We start from the raw sequence: 25,079 nt of genomic DNA, 5'->3' as shown, positions 1-25,079 counted from the left end.
ATTTTTTTCTTTTTTTAGGGCCACACCTGCAAGCATATGGAGGTTCCCAGACTAGGGGTCTAATTGAAGCTACAACTGGCAGCCTATGCCAGAGCCATAGCAGTGTCAGATCCGAGCCACATCTGCAACCTACACCACAGCTCAAAGCAACACTGGATCCTTAACCCACTGACTGAGGCCAGGGATCGAACCCGCAACCTCATGGTTCCTAGTCTGATTCGTTTCCACTGCGCCACGACAGGAACTCCAGTCCATGTTATTTTAAAAAGCACCAAATTCAAGTAGTTATGCCAGAACAATTCCTTCTAGGCTTACTGCTAGCATAAATTAGAACAACTTCAGGACAATCTAATAGTAGCTGTCTAAATAAAAATACATTTCTCTTCCCTTACAGTCAGCTTTAGTCAAGATTAAATGAAAAACTCCTACTGGGGCATTTTTGCATGTAAAAGGGAAAACAGTTGACTATTAGTCATAATATGAACTCAGTGAGTCATCAAGACAGATGAACCTATGCATCTGTCCAAGAAAAATATATACAAGAAAGACTATCTATCGTTCAAGCCCTAGCTGCCCCCAGTTTTTAAGCAATTCTCTCTCCAACCACTAAAAGCAAGAAATTAGTATAATATGACTCTCTTTAAAATGGAGTCACTGATTGCTAATATCCCAAATGTTTTCAGAATTAACCTCTTCAGGTTAGATTGAAGCAATTATACTTTTTGCTGGTGGTGAGAGCAACACACTAGAACTCTCTCTTGAAAGTTCAATGTAATATAGCCACCAGAAAAGATACTATAGATTCCCATCTTCTCAATCCTGAACTTCAAATAAGCAAGCTTCCATATGACTTTTAATTTACAAACATTGGATTCTCAAGGAGGAAGTATGTCCATTTTCATTCTTACAAGCCTACTAACGTATCATATTAGCCAGGTAATTTAATTTAGTAATGGTCATCATCTGGAGTTATCTGAGGTTGTAAAGACAACCACTACTACATTAAATTACCAATTTAAAGATAGCTGTTCTTGTATTCATGCGAACTGCCACTGAAATTCAATGACCTGTCGATCTATCTGACATAAACAGAAGACTGCCCCCCCCAAAAAAAAATCCCTGATAGAACAATAATTCAAATACCACAAATCCAAATCCTCTGGGATTCCATCTCCTTTACAGTGAAGTTTCAATTCAATAAAAATGCATTAAGTGAAAAATTAGGTGAGGTGCTGGGGAAACAACATGAATGAGCCTTTGGGAAGGCTGCACTCTTTCTAAGGAGTGACTTAAGCCAATGATTACAGTAGAGTATGGTACTAGGACATCAAAAGCATGTGCACCTTTATAAATAAATCTCAAATGTGACATAATAGGCAACTCGAAAAAGAATCCAAACAGTCAGTAGATGGAACCACTATTTGCCTATCAGATCAGTATTATGAGAAAGCTAATAACATCCATGATAAATTGGAGGTTTGGAGAAATGGCCACCCATTTATGCTGTTCCTGGGTTACACTTATGTAGGACAATTTGAAAAAAACGGTTGTTTAAAACTGGATATTCTTTGACCTAGAAACTGCACTGGTTTTGGTGAATGAGAGGATTAGTTTCACTAACCAAAAGAAATGTGTTAGAAACAAATTCATCTTTAAGAAAATGGTAACTTTAGCCTGATAAGATAAATTTCAGATACCCACAAGATATTCAGGGAGAAATGTCTAGTAAATAGGCATAAAACTAGCATTTGCTCAGGATAGATGCTAGTCTTACATACATTATTGTGTTTAATCCCTCAAAGGGTATGTAGCTGTGGCAGAATCAGGATTCAAACACAGATCTTAACCCAAAGTTCGCCATCAATATGCTGTTCAGCTTCCCTGGGTTTGGCACCTGGCAGAAAGATCCAAAGTAAAAAAAATACAGGTTTGTATATTTATTAGAAATTTACTGAGTACCTAATATGGGACCTAGAAGTACCATGAAAATAAAGTTACATTTTCTATCCTTAGGGAACCATAACAGAAACAGACATGAAAACAAAAATTTGCCATATGGTCTGAGAGTACTAACAGAAAAAATTAAGAGGAATAATACTAACCCCAGAAGAAGGAGAGAGTTGTCAATTCTGCATTGGAGGAAGAGTCATCGAGAAAAGTTCTAAAGGAATATGATGCTTGATCATGATTTTGAAGAGTTCAAAAAAAAAAAAAAATCTCCCAAGTGGACAATGGAAATAGGAAAGGAAGGTCACCCCAGAAAGAGACAGTGGCATATACAGATGCACCAAGGCCCAAAACAGCACAATCAGTTCAAATAAATGCATACAGATCACCAATTAACAGACAGTGCCCTGCAACCATTCCAGTCTCTACTCCCCACCCCTCTGTTTCTCTAGATTTGAATAGGGTAAAGGAGATGTCCATTGAGTCTCATTTCCCAAAAAGAAGATCAACTCGTCCAACCTCCCTTCCAAACAGAATTGGAGGGCAATCAGGAGGGGCAGTGGCACAGTGACCACCCTACGGAAAGTAGCTCCCTACAGCATCACTATTGGTCACCTTAGCCAGCCCTTCATTTTCTTGGTGGCATTTACTACTACCTGACATCATGCTGTCTATTCATTCTTTGGTTTAGTGCCTATCTGCCTTATTAGAACATAAGCTCCAAGAGGCCACAGGCCTTGTCTGTTGTATTCCCCACTGTATCTGCAACAGTTTCCAGCATGAGAAAGACACTCTGCAAATATTATCCAAATGAATAGTTGTACCTTATCCAACATGGAACACATTACTTTAATAACTGAAACAAATCAGGATGACATTTCACTTTTTTAAGATACTCAGTATTTTAATATTTATAAGAAGCATCTCTAAGCCCACTAATTTTCTCTTCACTACAGCAAATGTTTGAAACAAAACATGTCCCCAAAATGAACACCTAACAGAGTTGAATTCTGCTCTATTCACACTCAAATATTTCATTATCGTATCTCTGGACCAAAGAGAACAAGCTAGCAATTATGGATAAAGTATTCTAACACGTACCAATTGATGTTTTGTTTCAGTGAAGCATGCTTAAGGAAAAATGGAAGGAAGCTATTCCGTGCTTAAGGAAAAAGTCCAAGTCCTGCCAATAAAACAGATATCTAAGGTAGAAAGAAAAAAGTGACCAATGTTATTAGAAAACAAGTAATGCATGATATCTGTAAAAACGGCACCAATTTTTAGAAATTGGTAGTACTGATGATAGCTAACTCTTTGAGATCAGGCTTTCCCAAAACCTCATGTTCTGTAAAAGGTCTAGGGAAGGCAGTAACTTGGAATCTGTTTAGGCTAATAGTCATTTCAGTTTAAAGCTCTTTTGAGCTACCAACCACTATTTTCAGAATCATAGGTTTCAGGATCCTTATGTCACAAATGGGATGGTCTTTTGCCATCATTTTAGGCTTCAGAAAGATGGAGGGAACTAGTATCACAAGTTTAGTGATGCCCATTACCAGCCTGGTTAAAGGTTTTGACCCAAATTGCAGATCAGGACTTAAGAAGCAACTTCATAAGTCCAAATATTATGAAAGAAAATTTACTGTTCCTATGAATCTACTTCAAGACTAACAAATGTTCAAATAAGACCTAAATGTTGCCTTCTCAAATCCATTTCTCAATACAAATGCCATGTAAAATTACACAATGAATCCACTCTAACCCTCTTTATACGGGAATTACAAAAAGAAGCCTTTAAACGCCTCCAGGGATGTATTTATTTTCCTCAGTGAAGTGTTAACACGAATAAATGGAGGATTTACATGTAATCCCTAAAAGCAGATAGGCAGAAATTACCAACCTTGCCATGACTTTTCAATTAAGCATTTTATTTAAACATACTTGCATAATAGGGCAATTTGAAGTGTGCAATTTTTAAAATATGAGATACAAAATACTGTCCCTAATATTTTATGTAATTTTTATTATTTATTTATTTTGTCTTTTTACTGCCTCACCCACAGCATATGGAAGTTCCCAGGCTAGGGGTCAAATTGGAGCTACAGCTGCCGGCCTGTGCCACAGCCACAGCAATGCCAGATCCTTAACCCACTGAGCAGAGCCAGGGATCAAAGCCGCATCCTCATGGATACTAATTGGGTAATCGGGTTCGTTACAACTGAGCCACGACAGGAAGTCCATGTCCCTAATATTTTAAGGGAAACTTTCCAGGGTTGTATATTCATAAATGTTTTGATTTAGGGAATGTTTGGGTGGGGTATTTTTGTTTGGTGGGTGGTGTTTTTTTCAGGGCAGTCACTAGAAGCGACTCAACACTTTTCCATCAATACTACAATTTCTGAAAAAAATTTTGTTCCACATGTCTGGCAACTTTGGCAAAGTCACTTTATAAACTATATTCTTTCTATGTACAAATCACATTACACTAGGGAAACGTGCATTTACTCATAGGTCAAAAACAGTATAATGAACAGGCTACATGGTAAGATTCTTTTTGTTTGTATTAACTCTCACTGGTGGCTCAGCAACCCAGAACTGCATGCTCTTTCCTGGATTCCATCAGAGTCTGATTAATGAGATTTATGTGATAGGTATTATTTAGGAAAAAAAAAAAATGAAGATTTAATCAAAGACAATTTTTACAATTGCAAACCTTAACAGCCAACATGTAGTTATTTGAATTACCATGCTATGAATACTATGAGTTAAAAGGTATGCTCCCTTTAGAAAAATGAATCCCTTTGTCCAACCATTAAATTATTATTATTATTATTATTATTTTTTAGGGCTGCATTTGTGGCATATGGAAGTTCCCAGGCTAGGGGTCGAATCAGAGCTGCAGCTGCCTGCCTATACCACACCCATGGCAACGCCAGATCCGAGCCACATCTGCAACCTACACCACAGCTCATGGCAATGCTGGATCCTTAACCCACTGAGCGAGGCCAGGGATCAAACCCACATCTTCATGGATATTAGTCGGGTTCGTTTCTGCTGCACCACAACGGGAACTCACAACCATTACATTCTAACCAATGCTTCCTCACATACAAACAAGATAAAGGTGAAAATATACAAGGTCTCAACTGATCAAAGAAACATGAAAGGACCATAAGACCAATAAGGAAATGCATCTCATACACTTATCAGCTTGTGTTTGAAGTTTCATCAAGTGAATTTAAGAGAACCACTTCAGAAAAATGAAAAGCAGAAAACAAAAAACTCCATACCAAGAGTCAAATATTCAAATATCCTTAAATTGTTCTCATCAGCCAGTAATATTCTAGTCTTCCAAATACTAGGCCAAATGGCTGATGTCATGAAACTGCCTCTACCATCCTCATACTCCAACTTCACTGATAAATTAGGAGGAAAACGTTTTATTACAAGTCAACCTACTGACTTAGGCTCAGCACAGTGGGGCTACCTACTGACTTAGGCTCAGCACAGTGGGGCTACCTCTAAAACCCCATTTTGACTATACAACTCACAGGAGATAAGCAAAAATAAGAAAATATCATCCATATGCCCACCAGTTAAACAATCTCTATTAACATTTTGATGTACTGAAATTGTCACCTAAAGCCTCCTTTAAACATCCTCTTTTAATGCTCCTCTGTTTCCACTTACTTCCCTTCTAAACATTTCAGTACCTCATTAGCTGTGTAATCATTTATACCTTCACCAAGGAAACGCCTTTCTGAAGGAGCAGAGCACAACGCTGTCCTTGCACAGAAGACCCTTGGCGCTCTGGTAAGAAGCCCCTGCTGCCCCGTCCTACACGTGTAGGCCCCATGGTGCTGTGATAACCACAGGGAAGACGGTTCCAGTGTGTGATGCTGCCTGCAAAACATCACTTACTGTGCCAGGCATGTGACTTCTCTCATTCTTGCCATTCTGAGAGCTGCCATTCTTGAGTTTCTTTTTCTTTTTGGCTGTTTCTTTGTGCTCTTTCTGTTTGTTCTGCACTTCAATGAGAACAGAAATAAAGCTGTTCTTCACTTCCTTTTCAAACTCCAGTTCATCTCGCAGGGCCAGCTGTTGCACCAGCTCTTCAGAGTACTCCTTGATGGCCGTCTCAACTTCTTCCAGCAGTTCATTTAATTCAGATACTGACAGCCTTTTCACTCCTGTGACCAAAAAGCAAAGCACAGCAGACACTAAGACCAAAATGTTTCAAGGTAAGGCAATGCCAAAGAGAAAAAAAAAAAAAAAATTTAATTTAAATTTTAAAAATCACATTCTAAATAATTAAATTGTTTATGATCTTCTCAGAATCTTCAAACTTCTGGTGGGCAGGTCTGAGTAGAGATAGGTAGACAGTTACTTCTCAAATGGCTGACAAGAAAAGTATAACAAAATTTTTTAACTTGTCTTAAAAAAAAAAAAAATTCATTCCATTCCATTCCAATCTTTCAGCCAAGACTGAAAAAGCTTGTACAAAAAAAAAAAAGGAACAAGGAGTTCCTGTTGTGGCTCAGCAGTAACATACCTGACTAGTAGCCATGAGGACATAGGTTTGATATCTGGCCCCACTCAGGGGGTTAAGAATCCAGTGTTGCCATAAGCTGCAGTGTAGGTCACAGACAGAGCTTGGATCTGGCACTGCTGTGGCTGTGGTGTAGACCAGCAGCTGCAGCTCCAATTCAACCCCTAGACTGGGAACTCTCATATGCTATGGGTTCGGCCCTAAAAAGACAAAAAAAAAAAAACAACAACAACAACAACAGCAGAAAAAAACGTAAAAGCAGAGGGAGAGTACAGAAACTACCTGTGACAGGAAAACACAAGCAACCTAGCTGGGTTCTGGGACACTTCTGAAGAGAGGAGAAGTCAATTTGAAAGAATTAAGCTAAGTACATATTTAAACACATATGCCCCAACGTCTGCATTTTACTGAGGATTGGGAAAATGAACAATATTCCCTGAAATCCCATTTCAGTTTTCCCTTAGCACTTCCCTTCATTTGAGAGAGAGGATATCGTTGAATCCTAACCCCGTATCTCAGAACATGACAGTATTTGGAGGTAGGGTCTTTAAAGAGATAGTTAATTTAAAATGAAGCCATTAGTGTTTCTGATGCCCTTAAAAATGAGAAGATTAGGATACAGATACACACAGGCAAGTCCATAGGAGGACAGAGAGAAGAGGCCTCTGAAGAAATCACACCTGCTGACACTTTGATCTCAGACTTCTGGCTTCCAGAACTGTAAGGAATCAGCTTTCTGTGGTTTAAGCCTCCCAGCCTTTGGTACTTTGTTACAGCAACCCAAGTGTTCAAATACAGGATTCAAGATGAGTATGCCATAGCCCCTGGGCAACAATCAATACACGCTCCAGGTGTTACTGGAAGGCAGGGGAATAGCATGTAACCTGACCTGTGAGAACCAAAGATTTCTGGACATGGTCACACCACAGAGCTGAGGTTTACAAAGGCACAAAGAGCACCCACTGAAGGAAGGTTTCTTACTCTCTTCATAACTGCTTGTACTAGACCTCTTAAGAGTTTGAATTTCCTGGGAAAGCATTGACAGCCGATCTGACTGGGTGGGCGTTTCATCATCTTCTGGGTCTGGTGACTCCTGCATCATTTCTTCGATTTCTTCAATCACCTTCCAAAATACACATATCACTGTTAATCAAGGACATCGAGGAAAAATGATCCATCTGTTACATGTCACTCGCCTGAAGCAACCAGAGTGGAAGCTCTAAATTTTCCATTAACCAACAGTGTGCAGGAGTGGGTGTTCTGAATAATCTAAATTTTGACTATAAGAGTATACATGGTTTATTCAAAAAGAAAAACAAAAAAAAGTACAATATACTCAGCACAAAATCAAATAGAATATGATCTAGTATGTCCATCACAACCCCGATCAGATCTTGTCATGTCTGAGAAATGCTGCTACAAAAAAAAAAAAAAAAAAAAACAGATATATTTCACTTCAGACTTGCCACAACCAAATAAGTCATTGTTCAAAGAAAGAAAATGACAGAAAATTTACCCCATACCACATTCAAGTGCTCAATCTAAAGCTATTGAATAAAACTGACATAAAATTCAGAAAATACAGAGTTCCCATCATGGTGCAGTGGTTAACGAATTCAACTAGGAACCATGAGGTTGCAGGTTTGATCCCTGGCCTTGCTCAGTGGGTTAGGGATCCGGTGTTGCCAGTGAGCTGTGGTGTAGGTCACAGACGCAGCTCGGATCCCACACTGCTGTGGCTCCGGTGTAGGCCGGTGGCTACAGCTCCAATTCGACCCCTAGTCTGGGAACCTCCATATGCCTCAGAAAGCAGCCCCAGAAAAGGCAAAAAGAAAAAATAAATAAAATTCAGAAAATACAACAGTGTAAAAAAAACATATATAAAGTTTTATATATATACACACATATATATTACATATACATATATGTATATATGAAAATTTTCTTACTTTACATATTTATATGTGCATGTCTATTACATATACATACAAATATGTTACATATACATACATATATATTACTTATACATGTGTGTGTGTATGTAAAACTTCTTACCTTACATACACACACACACACACACACACATAAATGTAAAATAAGAAATTACCTCTATGGCAGCAAAATTTTCCTTTAACAGTAGGAAAAGAATTTCATACAGCATAAAAAGAATTTCAATGGAAGACAAAGGGATATTTAAAAATTAAATGTAGAAGCTACAAAAAGCTCTAAGAAAGCAGGAAATTTTCAGAAACATATCTGCCTTTGAAACAATGATCTACTGTCATATGCTGTGCTGCTCAAGTCTTATAGCAGTTTCTTGTCCTGTTCCAGATTCTAAAAGTTAAGGATACAGAACTTGGCAAAAATTGAAGGAAAATTAGAAAAATTACTCAACAGTTTTAAAAAAATGGACCTGTCTCCCAAGGCAATAGAAATGAAAGCATAACAAAAGGGACCTAATGAAACTTGAAAGTTTTGCACAGCAAAGGAAACCATAAACAAAATGAAATGTTGTTTCTCTACAACTGGGAGAAAATATTTTGCAACCAATAAGGGCTTAATTTCCAAAATATACAAACAGCTCATACAACTAACTCAATACAAAAAAACCCAACCCAACCAAAAACTTAGCATAAGATCTAAACAGACATTTCTCCAAAGAAGACATACAGACAGGCACATGGAAAGATGCTCAACATTGTTAATTATTAGAGAGATGCACATAAAACTACAATGAGGTATTGCCTCAAGCCAGTAATAATGGCCTTCATCAAAAAAGTCTGTAAATAATAAATGCTGGGAAGGTATGGAGAAAAGGGAACACTCCTGCACTGTTGGTGGGAATGCAACTTGGTGCAGCCACCATGGAAAATAGTATGTAATTTTCTTAAAAAACTAAAAATAGAGATACTGTATGTCCCACTCCTGGACATATATCCAGAAGACAAAAGCTCTAATCTGAAAAGATATATGCACTCCAATATTCCTAGTGGCACTATTTAACCACAGCCAAGCCATGGAAACAACCTAAGTGTCTATCAACAGAAGAATGGATAACGAAGATGTGGCATATATACACCATGGAATATTACTCAGCTGTAAAATATGAAATGCCATTTGCAGCAACATGAACAGACCCAGAGATTATCGCACTCCTGAAATAAGACAAAGATACATGATACTATTTATATGTGGAATCTAAATAATAGTACAAATGAATTTACAAAACAGGCTCACAGACACAGAAAACAAACTTATAGTTACCAAATGGGAAGGAGAAGGATAAATTAGGAGTAGTGGGACTAACAGGTGCACACTACCATATATAAAACAGATAAGCAAGGATTTACTGTATAGCATAGGAAACTGTATTCAATAACTTATAATCAATTATAATAGAAAAGAATTATATATATATATATAATTATGTATATACAACTGAATCATTTTGCCATACACCTAAAAAAAAAAATATTGTACATCAACTACAGTTCAGTAAAAATAAAAAAATTTTTAAATGGACCTAAGAGTTTTAAAAAATTAGAAAAAAAGAATACAATATGAATCAGTAAGCTTAATGCGTAACACTTGTACGAAGGAGAAACAGAAGTAAAGCTGTAGTGGGGATTATGTTAATCAGTAAGAAAAATTTCCCAAACAGGCACTTTTTTTTTTTTGCTTTTTAGAGCCGCACCTGTGGCACATGGAAGTTACCAGGCTAGGGGTCAAATCAGAGCTGCAGTTGCCAGCCTAGCCACAGCCACAGCAACGCAGGATCTGAGCTGCCTTTGTGACCTACACCACAGCTCACAGCAACGCTGGGGCCGGATCCCTAACCCGCTGAACAAGGCCAGGGATCTAACCTGCATCCTCATGGATACTAGTTGGGTTTGTTACCACTGAGCCACAACAGAACTCCCCAAACAGGCACTTTAAACAGGAAAATGAGACACTGAAAGAGCCTACAGAATCTCTCTATCCATCTTGAAAGCAGTAATGGCTTATGGCTTTCAGGCAGAGACAGTAAGTTCTCAGGGTTACCGCTTTCCCTGGAATATCAAGCTCTACCTCACTCAGCCCTCTGACTTACGATCTTGCTTTTTAAGCACCATACTCTTTCTAAGCTTAGTACAATCCATCTGCAAATATGACTAAGGAGCACCAAAATGACACATTTTAATGTACTCCTCCCAAACTTGCCATAATCTCTCTCTTTACTGAACTTTCCAGCCTAAAAATACAGTGTCGGAGTTCCCACTATGGCTCAGCAGAAACTGCTCTGACTAGCATCCATGAGGACATGAGTTCAATCCCTGGCCTCGCTCAGAGGCTTAAGGATCTGGCATTACTGTGAGCTGTGGTGTAGGTCACAGACTCTGCTCAGATCCCATGTTGCTGTAGCAGTGGTATAGGCCAGCAGCTGTAGCTCTCATGCAACCCCTAGCCTGGGAACCTCCACATGCCACAAGTGCAGCCCTAAAAAGACATACATAAGTAAAAAAAAAAAAAAAAAAAAAAAACACATATATATATAGTGTTGTTGAATTCACAGTCCCAGCAGCCGTGGAACACCTGAATTCAGGAAGTAGTTCTTGCACCACATTTTGACAATACACCAGAAGTGGAAAGAGTATTCAGAAAATAAGACAGCCGATTCAACTGGTTTTAAATGAATACAGGATTGACACGACTATGCATTCCACAGGAATAATGCTCCCTTCTTCCTGGGATACACAATATGGACTTCTAATAAGTGCTAATGATTTTTATTTAGGTTTTAGAGAAACGAGCTAACTTTTGTACAGACATAGTTTGCCCATATCTGGCTAAATCTGAAGAAAGAAGAAAATTCACAATCTTTTTCCTGATTCCACTGTCAGTGATAACCCTCCTTGAGCAACCCACTGTACTGTTTGAACAACGCTTGTCTTGGAAAATTGCTTATACTGAAAAAAATCTTCCCAACTGACATAAGCCATGTGTTTCAGATTACATACCCTTTCTTCCTTCCTTAGGAGCTGCTAGGCCTAGATTACCAGAAAATACAGGAAAAACAAGTAAATTCCAACAATCCATCACTTATGGCCATGATAGTAAGTCATTTTTCAGCATCGGTTCCCTTCCCTTCGTTGAGGGGACTCTCCTTTGTACCTGGTCTGCAGTGAAGAGGGGCTCATCATTGACGCAGGAGACGATGATCGAATGCATATCCAGCTGCTCTCTCAGCTCCTCATCATCTGAGGTATCAAAGAGCAGGCCGTCACTCACCTGAAACCAAAAAGTAAACAAATCCACACACCACTGTTAAGAGCTGGGCATTCTGCTCACAACAGAGTTGAAGTGTCTGAGTAAAGGAGGCTGCAGAGGGAAGCATCTGCCAAGAGCTTCAAAAGGGAGACATTATCACAGTTGCTCTGTACTGGGCAGTGTGTGAGGTCCTTTGTTTATTCATCTCAAACAGAAATGAGAGGAATGTGGAATAAATGTGAAGTTGCTAAGGTGTCGCAACTTACCCGACTTTCCCCCACTGCTCAGTATGAAACGCACACTTGGCTGTTAATTCCACGGGTTAGAGGGTCTAGTAAGTACCAAACTATACGGTATTCATTAGCAAGCTGCAGGAAATTGGGGGAAGGGGCGGACAGGGTTAGCAGCAAATGTTATTGAATTCATGATCTAATAGGAAGATTGGTATGTGTTAAAATTCCACAGAGAACATGAAGTCAGTTACTTGAAAACTAACTTCTACGGAGTGAAGATACGTAACCAACTCCCTGGCAGAAGGAAACTGCCCACTAGGGTCATTCTTAGTCCTTCCAGTTGAATAGCTATCTCTTCCTCCAAAAAAGCTTATTTCTAGGTTCCAAAAATATGTTTAAACCTAACTATGCTAGAAATTTTCCCTTTGCTTCACTGCCATTTTCCATCCTACCCTGTGCTCCAAGAGGCTGACTTTTATGGACTGCATCAAAGAATGCCCTTGACTTCTGGCTTCCAGTTGGGTTAACACCACTGGTAGACACCAGCAGGAGATTGGAAGGTAGGAGGGTGAGACCTGGGCATTTATTCTGTTGTCTCCCTCCCTACCATATTTCCAAAGGCTACAGCTCCTGTCAAGCTGACTTTTCCCCCACAGCTACATTCACCAGGTTCTAGTAACTTCTTCTTCTCCTTACCTCTCATCATGCCCAGAGGTGCCAAAGGGCTGCTTGCTGTTGCCGCCCCCCCCTCCACCTCCCCCAGGGTATCACACCATGTCTAGCTCATGTAATGTCCTTTAGCCTGCCCACACCAAGCTAAAAGCCCCTGTAATAAAGATCTAGAATTTACTGATTAAATAAAGGCCTGACCTGGAACACTCAGATCAAAATGGACAAGGGATCATCTGTCCACCATCTCTCCATCATGACACAACCACTCAGATGATGAATAGAACTGAAATTCAAACTCTAGTCTTCAGAAGGAGTGGCCCACCAAGTTCCCAAAGAACAAAAGGGCAACAAGAAACTATGAACTAGAAACTCTCATACTAAGTGAAGTCAGAAAAAGAAAAATACCATATGATATCACTTATATGTGGAATCTAATATACAACAGAAATGAACTTTTCCACAGAAAAGAAACTCATGGACTTGGAGAAAAGACTTGTGGTTGCCAAGGGCAGGGGGGGAGAGGGAGTGGGATGGACTGGGAATCTGGGGTTAATAGATGCAAATTATTGCCTTTGGAATGGATAAGCAATGAGATCCTGCTGTATCTAGGGATTTGTATCTAGTCATTTGTGATGGAGCATGATGGAGAAAAAGAATGTATATATGTAGGTATGTATGTGTGACTGGGTCACTTTGCTATACAGTAGAAAATTGACAAAACACTGTAAACCAATTATAATGGAAAAAATTAAAATCATTAAAAAGAAATAAAAAGCAACTCTAAGAGGCAACCATGCAATTCTAGCAGATCATATATAATTTAAAAAATAGTATTTTCCTTGGGAAAAATATTTACCAGTGCAGGGGATACATATAAAATTGAAGATATAATTGGATGGATGGAGGTCCCTACTGCCTCCCTAAGTCCTCACACGTCCCAAGTTTAATGATGAACACACCCCACAGAGTAAGAAATTTACAAGCGAGAGATGCAAAGAAACCACTAGTATGCTGCCTTTCATAATGTTAGGTGGGGAGAAGAGGTACATCAGTTCTATCTACTACCATATACTGCAACGCAATGCTGCACCACAGTGATAAAACACACCTCCTCCTTCCACTCTTCACTGCACCATCAGGCTAGAAAAGGCCTAGACAGGGCCTGTGACATATCATTAAATTTCAGAACAGTGTGGAAAAAAAAAAAAAATTAAAGCTTCCGGAGAGAAAAAACCAAATCATTAAAAGGATCAGAAATAAAAATGTCATTTACATTCTCAATGGCAACAAAGAAAGCTAGAAAAAATCAATGTAATTCCCATGTTTCAATAAATTTTTTCACCCTGGAATCCTATAACCAACTAAACCGACAATTTAGAATAAACACATCTTCAGACATTCACGTTCTCAAAGATCTTACCTCTCATACAACCCTTTCTCAGAAAGCCACTGCAGAATATGCTCCATTGAAACCAGGAGGAGGAGTTCCTGTTGTAGATCAGCAGGTTAAGAACTCAACACAGGAGTTCCCGTCGTGGCGCAGTGGTTAACGAATCCGACTAGGAACCATGAGGTTGCGGGTTCGGTCCCTGCCCTTGCTCAGTGGGTTAAGGATCCGGTGTTGCCGTGAGCTGTGGTGTAGGTCGCAGATGCGGCTCGGATCCTGCGTTGCTGTGGCTGTGGCGTAGGCCGGTGGCTACAGCTCCGATTCAACCCCTGGCCTGGGAACCTCCATATGCCGCAGGAGCGGCCCAAGAAATAGCAACAACAACAACAATAACAAAAAAAAAAAAGACAAAAGACAAAAAAAAAAAGAACTCAACACAGTGTCCATGAGAATTCAGGTATGATCCCCGGCCTCAGTTGGTTAAGGATTCAGCATTGCCACAAGCTGCAGCATAGGTCACAGATGTGGCTCAGATCTGGCATTGTGGCTGTGGTATAGGTCTCAGGTGCAGCTCCCATTTGACCCCTGGCCTGGGAACTTCCATATGCCACAGGTGTGGCCATGGGGGGGAAAAAAAAAAAAGGAGGAAAACCAAAAAGGAAGCAGGATAACATCTAAAAAAGAAAGAGGTAAAGGAAATTCTTACAATGATAGTGAAGTAAAGACCCCAGAATGACAGCCATGAAGCTAAACCAGAGAGTAACCAATTCAGACTAGAATTGTTACACAGGAGGAATTAAGAAACGCATGAGAAAAAGAGACTGATCACCTAGTGTGTTCTGCTTAATGAAATGAGTTTTATGGCTCTGCTGAGGTTGAATTAGTGAGCTAATGTTAATTTAAATCAACCACAAAAGGGCAATTAGTATTACCCTAAGGGGAAAAAAAAACAAATAAAATTACAAGAGGAAATGTAATCATAAAATATACTCAAATGTGAACATTTGAATAGTCTACATAAATGATGAAGATTAATTAAAGCCAATATTTTGACAAAATCATATTGGAAAGATGAGGGAAGTGAAAGTTTTTGTGAAGGTTATGGTGTGGAGGGTTGGAAGGAGGACTATGAGGGTGCTAAACCCTCATCCTCGGGGTAGAAAGTAAATGGATCCAGTCTAAAGTTGAAGAATAAAGTGAAACAAAATGATAGGAGAATGTTAGCTACTGGAAGCTGAAGTAGTTGAAAGTGGTTCCCCCTCTGGTAAGTGGCAATCAAAGATGATGGGGTAAGTGAGGCAGAGCTGCTTTCTCATGTAAAGCCTTATTTTTTTAAACTAGACAGCTATCCTGTTACCAAGAGAGGAGAAAGGTTAAGAGGTTTGGCTTTTCTTTTTTTTTTTTTCTTTTTTCCTTTTTTTCCTGGCCATGCTTGCAGCATGTGGAAGTTCCAAGGCCAGGGATAGAACCTATGCCATAACAGTGACAACACTGAACACTTAATCTGCTGAGCCTCAGAGGAACTCCGAGGTTTGGCTCTTGATGAGAAAAGATGTTTGATTTCAAGATTGTAGAAATGGGATTTCCCATTGTGACGCAGTGGAAAGGAATCTGACCAGGAACCATGAGGTTGCAGGTTCGATCCCTGGCCTTGCTCAGTGGGTTAAGGATCCTAAGGATCCGGCATTGCCATGAGCTGTAGTGTAGGTCCCAGGAACGGTTCCAATCTGGCATTGCTGTGGCTGTGGCACAGGCCAGCAGCTGTAGCTCCAATTAGACCCCTAGCCTGGGAATTTCCATGTGCCAAGGGTACGGCCCTAAAAAAAAGAAAGAAAAAAAAAAAAAGATTGTTGGGAGTTCCCATCATGGCTCAGTGGTTAACAAATCCGACTAGGAACCATGAGGTTGCGGGTTCGGTCCCTGCCCTTGCTCAGTGGGTTAAGGATCCCGCATTGCCCAGAGCTGTGGTGTGGGTTGCAGATGTGGCTCGGATCCCGCATTGCTGTGGCTCTGGCGTAGGCCAGTGGCTACAGCTCCGATTCAACCCCTCGCCTGGGAACCTCCATATGCCGCGGAAGCGGCCCTATAAATGGCAAAAAGAAAAAAAGATTATAGAAATGGAGATGAAAAGTGCCACGATAGAATTTTAAGGTTTACTCTATGTCATTGTCCACTCACTGACCTAAAATATTCCATTCACTGACCTAAAATATTTCAACACTCCCCAAATCACAATTCTGAGTTGCAACTTGAAGACCATAGTTTTGTCTTATTTGTGCCCTTATAGACAAGAGAAAGTTTTAATTTCAAAATTACTCCTAAGGAAGATGTTATTATCTCCTTCCTGTTTCTACTCTTGAAGATATAAAGGTACATGAAGCAGAGTCCCTGTCCCCGAAGAAATACTCATGGTAGTAGGAAGAATAGGACACAGGAGATGTCCCTAAAGAAAAATGATTTGGAAGCTTTCGATCAAATAAGCATGATCGAGAATGGCATTGGATTTAGAATAGGCTTATAGCCATTGCCGGAACACATGAGTGATACCAGTAAACCATTAGAATAAATTTCCATGACAACAGAAATAATGATCCCAGATCATCTTTCTAGAGAGGAAGCCAAGCTCATTCCCTACAGAGGTGGCATATGCTAAGGGCTGGAATCCCTTTTGGGCTTTGAAAACTAACCTTGGCTGTCATGGGTCTCATTATTCACACTCCCATTCGGCATCAACGTGCCTTCTCTTTGCCAAGCATTCCCATCACTCCTTCCAGTGCCAGGTTTAGATACAGAGCTGTGGTTCTGTTTCCCTCTACGAAACTCAAGCTGCCTCAAATGGAAAAAATGTGCCCATGTAAGAATTTGGAATGTACCAGTTGCCTTACTCTAGAAAAGACCCATCACATTTAGACATGTGCCATCTTAAACATCAATTGAAAAAAAAAATTAAAAACTGAAATCTAGAGAACTGTGGTTTCCTCAATGTTTTCCTCATCCTAATGCAAAAGGAATTTCTTCTCCCTTTGCCAAGAAAAAAATTTCACTTAGATCCTGTTTTATAATTTGGAATAATCTAAAGAATGCTTCCAAAAGGTAAATTTTGCATAGTTCAGTAGTGAAAAAAGAATACAGCACTCAGTTGTTGGTAGATAACTTCCCTCAAGTGAGGCTGGATGGGGGTGAGGTGGTACCATATAGAATAACATGATTGCTTCTTACTTAGTTCCTTCTGTCCATTTGTTCTTCAGGAACTTAATGTGTGCTACTTATTCCTGACGACTAGACTTCTCATCTCAGTTGTATTCATCACGGGCATAGAAAGGTCAAGATAGATGTTAGATGATCACTTATCCACTTTACTCTGCTGAGTTTTCCAGGTAAGTCTTTTACAGTGAATACCAGTACTGAATTCCAAGTCATTACTAATCACCACCATTGGCTAGACCACTGCTCTGGCATTGAAAACAGTCAAAACGGCAAAAAAGGGGAGTGACGTCCCAAGAGGCAATTGAAGAACAATATTCAGTGTAACTGGATTAGGGTGTCCCATTCATGCGATTAAAGGACTTCCCTTTGAAGCTTATGAAAGGATCTCTTCTCTACAATTTAATATGTCAAACAAAAAAATACTCATTGGCTGGCTATTGTCAATTCAGCACTGTGTTAAATAATTTAGAAAACACTTCTCTACCATGGTCTCTGACTTTAGAGCCTCACTGATGAGCTTATTCATTTGTTCACTCAACAAGCACTTGCCTTAGTACTATGTGCCAGGCACAGTGCAAGTGACTGAAGAGATGAACACGAAGACACTACTAGGAAGTCACCATCTAATGACAGACCCAGAAACATAATTAATGAGGACACAATAATAATTCGAGACATGAACAAAGTGCTTTGAGAACCAGCACCCAGGGGACTAAGGGGCTAAATTCTGTGAGCAGATAAGTCCTTTAAGATTTCCATGCACAAGTGTAACTGATTCCACAGAGAGGAGTGCATTTTCCTTCCACGTGGGGATTTAGGCCATGGCTAAATGACCATCTGTCAGAGATGCTGTAGATGGGGATTCCCCCCAAGTGAGGCTGGATTAAGTGTCCTTTAAAGTCCCTTCCAATTCTAAAATTATATAATTCCATGAGATCAGCAAAGGCTAAACCAGTAATAGGAAGCTTCAGAGAGGAAGGGAAACTTGAACTAAGCCCAGAATGATAGCTATGATCTAAATAAACAGAAGACGGAGCCTAAGATACCTTGTTTTATTCCTTTCTCTCAATGTTTGTCAGGTCAGTCTGAAAAACAGCTTAAAGGGATTAATAATTGGAACAAACAACAGAATTCTATATCTACTATACTGAGAAATATAGTCAGAATCCTGGATTTTACTAGAACCTAGTATGGAGCAAGCTTTTCTAAATCACATACTTAAGAAAATCATTTCACAGAACATTAATACCATTTAAAATACTGACAGCCCCATTGCATTATACTCCCAGTAATTATACAAATATACTTAATGAAATACAGAGCATGCCACAAGACCTGGCATGAGTTCACATTGTTATTTGATGAAGAATTTACGTAGTCAGGCCCTGAAACTTCCACTTGGCTCCGTTTCTCAGCTTTAAACCACACTGTGATTTTCCACTTCAAGTAATTCTCCTCCCGTTTCTGTCCCCCTTGTTGTCCTGTCACCTGTACTAACACTTCTTCCTCAAGGTCTCCTAAGTGTACTTCACTCTAAAACATACACAGCAGCCTCTTAACTGTTAGCCCAGGACACATTAAAAAGCCAAGAACTGAATGTCTTTTAAAAGGTCCCCCAGATTCACAGGAAAACAGTCTTCAGACAACATGTCATATCCAGCAGGTCATTAAATTCATTAAAAGTTAACTCGCGATATTGCAGCACCCTCCATATATTAAGTCAAAGGCAAGAGTTCTTTTGTTTGTTTTAGGACCGTACCCGAGGCATATGGAAGTTCCGGGCTAGGGGTCAAATCAGAGCTGTAGCCGCTGGCCTACACCACAGCCAGAGCAACACAGGACCTGAGCCACATCTGCGACCTACATCATAGCTCACGGCAACACCAGATTCTTAACCTACTGAGCGAGGCCACAGATCGAACCCACAGCCTCATGGATACGATTTGGGTTTGTTAACTACTGAGCCAACAGTGGGAACTCCAAGGTTAGGGTTCTTACTGAGTGTTCTCAGCACATCAAAATTATGTTGTTGAAGATGGAAAAAAAAGCTAATCGTTGCTGTTCATACAGAGGTGATAAAAATTTACCTAAACATAAAAAAGGGAGTGGAGTGTACACTAGGGAAGAATTAGGGGGAAGTGGTAGCAGTTGCCAGTAGCAGAGCCAAGATGGTAAAAGAGAGCCACTCCAAAGGCCATAAGCTTGGAAAGAAGAAGCAACTCAACGAACTGAGGTTAAACAGAAATGCTGCTTTTTCATTCCATTATCAGAGTCAGTTATACAGAAACTCTTGGTGCAATTCCTAACTTACCCCTTTTTCTGAGAGGTTCAGAGTAAGCAAATGCAAGGTCCTGGTGTGGGATGACTTCCAGTCAACAGGCATGACATTTCCGTAATTATCTGTCAGGGCATTCCAAATCCTTAAAAGAAGAAAACTGCAATCAATGAAAGTTACCATTCTGTATGCCATTATTAAACAACTATCTACTAGAACAGTGAGAGAACAAAAATAATCAAAGCAAAAAAAAAAAAAAAAAGTCCTGTTGTCTCTCAGAAAAGCATCAAAGTAGAGCCTCCTGAACAAGAGGAAAGGAAAGTTCTAGCACTGGGCTGACAAGAAGACCTGAGGGAAGAAATGAGGAATAGAAAACTCTCCCAAAGCCAAGAGCTAACAGTTCTGCTGTACTGTGTGCCAGGCACTAAGTAAGCAATTTACATATATTCTAAGCCATTTATATACATTAACGCATTTAATTCTCAACAACAGTCTTATGAAGAAGCGTTATTACCCCTGTTTTACAGTTGAGGAAACTAAAGCACAGGGAGGTTAAAAAAGGTTTCCCAAGCCACTCAGGTAGTAAATATACTCTGCTTTACACTTTTTTTTTTCCCTGTAACTTTCAAACATACAGACTATTTCATAGAGTGGATAATCTCTCTCTAACCAAAGAGAAGTTTCTGGAGAAAAAAAAATTCAGTCTCATGTGTCACTGGGATCTAACATCTAATTTATAATATAATAGGCTAGGACCAAAATAAATTGAAAAGGCAAGTGAAGTTCATGATAAAATGCACAGATTATAAAGGCAGTTACCCTTTCTTATTATCAAACAGCAGTTTGGGGAGGCAACAGGGTAAAATGAAAAGAGCACTTGACCAAATTCAGGAAACAGACTCTTGTCTCCATTCTTCCTCAAACAATGGGTCTCTGGCCTTGTCCCTTAACTTCTGCAGATACTAGCTGGAATTTTTAAAATGAGAAGCCTGGACAAGAATAACAGATGTTTCTTCTAACTCTATTACGCTATGCATTAATTCAAATGAGTTGTATTGAGCAAAGTCCCAAACCCACACCAGAATAGGGAGAGCAGACTCCAATTTTATGACCAAAATTCAGTTTCAGATCCAAAGCCATAATTAGCATTAAAAAAAAAATGACATTGTACGAAAAAAATGAGTTCAGAAATATGAGATGAAATTTAATCAGGGTAAATAAACCCTAGACATACAAGTACTAACATTTATAACAGGTATCTAATTGTGACTAAAACAATAAATAATTGGGTGGGGTTTTTTTCTAAGCGTATAAGCCACCAGGACACAAAAACAAGACCACCAGGCGCATAACAATGAGAATGCAAGTTTTAATATAGAGAAACAACATGTTGATTTAATGAAGCGAGATTCGGTGCTAAAGAGAAGAAGCAATGGGACCACAACTGCCAAAAACATAAAATCCCAAAATGATGTTTGGCTTTGGAAAGCACATTAGGCTCAATGAGAATGTGAACCCAAGAAGCTCTAGAAAAGTGGCTTGTTTCCCCAGCAAATCTCCCATATGCAAGGTTCATTCCTATTCTCCTCTCGGCTGGAATCATCATCTCCTCTCACACTGATGAGCTCGAATTGGAAACAACACTTCGAGACTGCTAACCCTGCAAGGTTTCTGGCCCACACCTTCCTGGGTGAAAGATTTTCAAATATTGAATAACTGACCATATACCCAAGGTCAGGAACTTGAAAAGGACATTCTAGAAGGTGAAGTCAGTGCAGAATTTTTGAGGTTTGTTTTGTCTGTTTGTTGGCTCCTTCTTAAACAAGGCTCCAATAAAAGGACAAGTGGAATGGAAGATTTCACGTAAAACCGACTGTGGGTGAATTTGATCTCCTAGGAAAGTGAAGGACAATTCACAGGCTTCTATCTCCACCAAGGACAGAACATTTGTGGTTAGAAGGACATAGGCCTGAGTTAAGCAAAAGATTTCTAGAATTCTCCAGTCAAGACATGAACTGACTTCATCTTTATCATAAAGTATTACAGCCTGTCATAAACAAGTAGCAGGACCGCTCTTTTCCAAAGGAGGTCAAAGTCCTGGTAACACTGAGTCCCAGACCAGACCTTTCTAAAGTAAAACTTCAGCAGATAGATAAGCACAATCTTTATTTAACCCAAACTAAAACTGGGACTCAGAAGTGAAATAAAGTACCCTAAGGCAAGGCACTGAGTGAAAAGCATTCTAAACTCTCTTTAGTGAAAGGAGCAGGAAAGGACTCTATCAACCAATGGAGAGCAGATTCAGCATCAGAAAGGGGACAATGAGGTGGTGACCAGCCCCTATCCAGAAAAAAGAGATTTCTTGTGCATTCCCCACCATATACATTCTAATGCCATACTGCCAACATACCACCTACTAAAAAACATTACCAAGAGAAAACTTTAAGTTTTACATCAAGCTAAGCTTTAAGCAAAGGCTAAAATACACTACTTTTTTAGACAGTACAGGTGAAGCAAAAATAGAAAATTTAATTTGTGTACAAACCACTAATCCACTTTGAGAAATTACTCTTGATAAACCCAAATATATAATAAACACACTTTTAAAATCCAGAGTATGTCCCAAGTCTAGTGATTCTGAGTATATAGACCTATGGAATATGTTTAACACTATCTTCTCTTTGAGAATAGATTTTTTTTTCAATGTCCTCTTTTGCCACTGACTGCATGCATATCTGTGTATATAATAACAACCACAGATTCTTCGCTCTATGCCTCCCTATCCAAAGATATGGTCTCCAAGCATAGCTGGGGGGAACCACTGCTGAGCCATGCTTACAGGCCCCCATTCCCAACCCCCTCTTTCCAGATAAGTCTTCTGATTCACAGGAAAAGAGACCATCAGGTGACAGGCCTCTTCCTATGCCCATGGATCTTTCTCTCCCAAGAATTCTTCCCTAACCTCTAATCTCTCCATTCCATCAATGCTCTGAAAACCCATCTCTGCCCACAACCTCAGTGTTAATTTCACCCTCTACCTCTCCCATGGCTCCTGTCCCCAGACATTATAATACTATCAAATTCCCACACTCTCCTTCCGGTATCTTTTAGAGTAAAACCATGGTACATAATTACAACCCTTATTTAACCAAATTATAACTAGGGTTCTAGAAGGTTAAATAAATTCTGTCCCTCCATCCCCCTAGCTTTCATAAATCCCTGTGAATTTTCTATCATTGTGCTTAGATGATTTCTGTAATAATTACCTGTTTATGCACTGGTCTCCCTGTGAGACTAGAAGATCCTTACGATTAACAACCAGAGCTTTCTGGTTTTGCCTCTGAGGGGACTTGCACACTACCTGGGCTCTCAGATGGAACCGATAAATTCCTGTGGCATAAATGCTGCTTCAATGTTGGTACCTTTGCATGTGCTATATCCCTGAGCTAGAATACTAAACCTCTCTTCACCTGCCAGGCAAACTACCACTCATCCATCAGGATCCAGTTTTTCACTTTCTCTATAGTCTCTCTCTCTGTCTCTCTCTTTCACACTCACACTGGCCCTTTTAAATCCCCCATATTTTGCACATATATCCCCTAGAGCGTTTGTCACACCCGTACAAATGTTTGTTTACAAATCTAACTCCCACCCTAGGTTGCGCTCAGCTTGAGAGGGGTAACAGCCAGTCATCTTGGTATTCCCAGTGCGAAGCAGCTTCTGGCACTTAGCAGGCGCTTAATAAATTCGAGTTGAATGAATGAAAGCTACACAAGTGCCCGAGAAGGTACTCTAGCTAACTACAGCGTTCTATATAAGGAGACTCCCCTCTAAACCGAATAGGTTTGGTTTCTAGGAAGGAAGAGAGGTTAAGGGCTGAGGCAGACATGGGAGCAGGGGATTTAAATTGCCAGAGGCTCAGAGGCCGAAAGCCCCAAGGAAGAAGGTGGGAGAACAGGCAGGGGCGGGACTCCAGAGTAGACAGAGGCGGAAGAAGGGCACTGGGAGGAGCCTTCGGCCGGAGTCCCGCCAAGGCTGCGGACCGAGGGCGGGCTAGGAGCGGGCAGGGCGAGGGGCTGGACATGGGGCAGTGGGAGCTCCCGCCCGCTCCCGGCCGGCTCCCACACTCACTCGTCCCCCTGCAGGAGGCTGCACTCGGTGATGGGCCGCACCGCCGCCCTCGGGGGCTCGGCGCCAGGACCCAAGGGGCGGAAACACAGGCTCAGTTTCTCCTCCAAGCTGCAGGCCAGCGCCCGGAAGCCATCGCCTCCCCCATCCGGCCCTGCCCCGGAGTCGGGGCTCGCGTTACAGTTTTCCTGGTCCTGGAGGCTCCGGGCCGGCTCCTGGAACTCATAGAAATCCTGCCAGTCCCCGTCAGCCGCCATCGCCGCCCGGTGCTGTCGCGCGCCCCGCCCCGGCCCCGGCCAGGCCCCTCCCCGCCGTCAGGCCCCGCCCCCCGGAGCCCCGCCCCCACCCGATGCCCCGCCCCCATCCACCCGCCAGGGCTTGAACTTGTGCTGGGACTCCCAGGTTAGGGGTCTTGCCTTTTCCTGAGTCTTCTAAGTTGATCGCGGTCCCGGTAGAAATGGAAACCTTAACCGCGTTGAGTCATTTCCTATAGTCTATCATTCAAGAATAGCTTCTTCTTTGATTTCCTTAGTGGGAACCTGGCCTAAATGAGGCCGAAATAAAGGACTTCTTTAAACTTGCACCCAGTGTTGGACTATTCCCCAAATCATTCCCCCAGGGCAACCTGCTCCTCCGGTAACTTTCCAACCAGAAGGTCAACCATAATTACTTGGAAATGCTTAAGTAGTAGCCAAATTCATTCCACAAATGTTTTATGTTTCTCACAGCCAAATCATGGGCTAGATCCTCTGTAACACACAAGATGAATGATTATGAATAGTATTTGCAAAGCCCCTGGAACATTGCCTGACAGTAAGTACCAAATAAGGTTATATAATTAATACATGACTGCTCCCCACAAGGGGCTTACGATGTAGCTAGAGTGATAAAACTAGAAATCGATTCTGTATATCAAATAAAAAAGTATTATTGGAAGTAGAGAAGTACTATTTAGTGTGTATTGAGTTTATTTTAGCAATATGAAAGTTCTGGAAATGGGTGGTGCTCAAGATTATGAATGTACTAATACCACTGAACTGTACACTTAAATATGGTTAAGATGGTAATTTTATGTCCATAAAAAAAAAATAGGGGAAAATCTATGATTCTGAGGGAGTGCGAATATGTAGAGGCAATAAATACCTAGAAGTTGACAGGAGCATTATCTTTGGACTGTAATAATCAAATATTTCATTTAGAAATTAGGACAGGAGTTCCTCCTGTGGCTCTTCTGCCTGGTGCCGTGAGTAAAATGAGCCGGCACTGCCACAGCTGCAGGGTAGTACTGGCCTGAGAACTCCATATGCCCCCAGGGGGGCCAAAAAAAAAATAGGAAAAAAAAAGGAGGGGGAGGACATAATTGGGTCACAAAAGATGAATTCCTATTTTGAAAAATAAATATGAAGTTAATAATAGAACTAATATTTTTCCCAGTTT

At 40.5% G+C, this 25,079-nt stretch overlaps 1 protein-coding gene across 3 annotated transcripts in view; it reads right to left on the bottom strand.

The window, feature by feature from the left end:
* The window catches only part of FEZ2 (fasciculation and elongation protein zeta 2), a 45,988-nt gene extending 22,054 nt beyond the window's left edge, over positions 1–23,934 (bottom strand). For 2 of the 3 annotated variants that reach the window (XM_047782292.1, XM_047782293.1), the window contains exons 1-5: positions 23,646–23,934; positions 19,551–19,659; positions 11,645–11,761; positions 7,475–7,616; positions 5,866–6,134 (exon numbers count right to left, since the gene is read on the bottom strand). In XM_047782292.1, coding sequence (XP_047638248.1) covers positions 5,866–6,134; positions 7,475–7,616; positions 11,645–11,761; positions 19,551–19,659; positions 23,646–23,899 — 891 coding nt within the window. In that variant the 5' untranslated portion in view covers positions 23,900–23,934. Of the gene's footprint in view, positions 1–3,049; positions 3,131–5,865; positions 6,135–7,474; positions 7,617–11,644; positions 11,762–19,550; positions 19,660–23,645 lie in introns of those variants that run through there. The other variant, XM_047782294.1, reaches the window with a different exon arrangement.
* Positions 23,935–25,079: the final 1,145 nt, after the last annotated feature.

The sequence above is a fragment of the Phacochoerus africanus genome, chromosome 5 (genome assembly GCF_016906955.1).
Source record: "Phacochoerus africanus isolate WHEZ1 chromosome 5, ROS_Pafr_v1, whole genome shotgun sequence".
Lineage (NCBI taxonomy): Eukaryota > Metazoa > Chordata > Mammalia > Artiodactyla > Suidae > Phacochoerus > Phacochoerus africanus.
The sequence above is the reverse complement of the archived record's forward strand: the minus strand, read 5'-3'. Positions and strand labels throughout refer to the sequence as shown.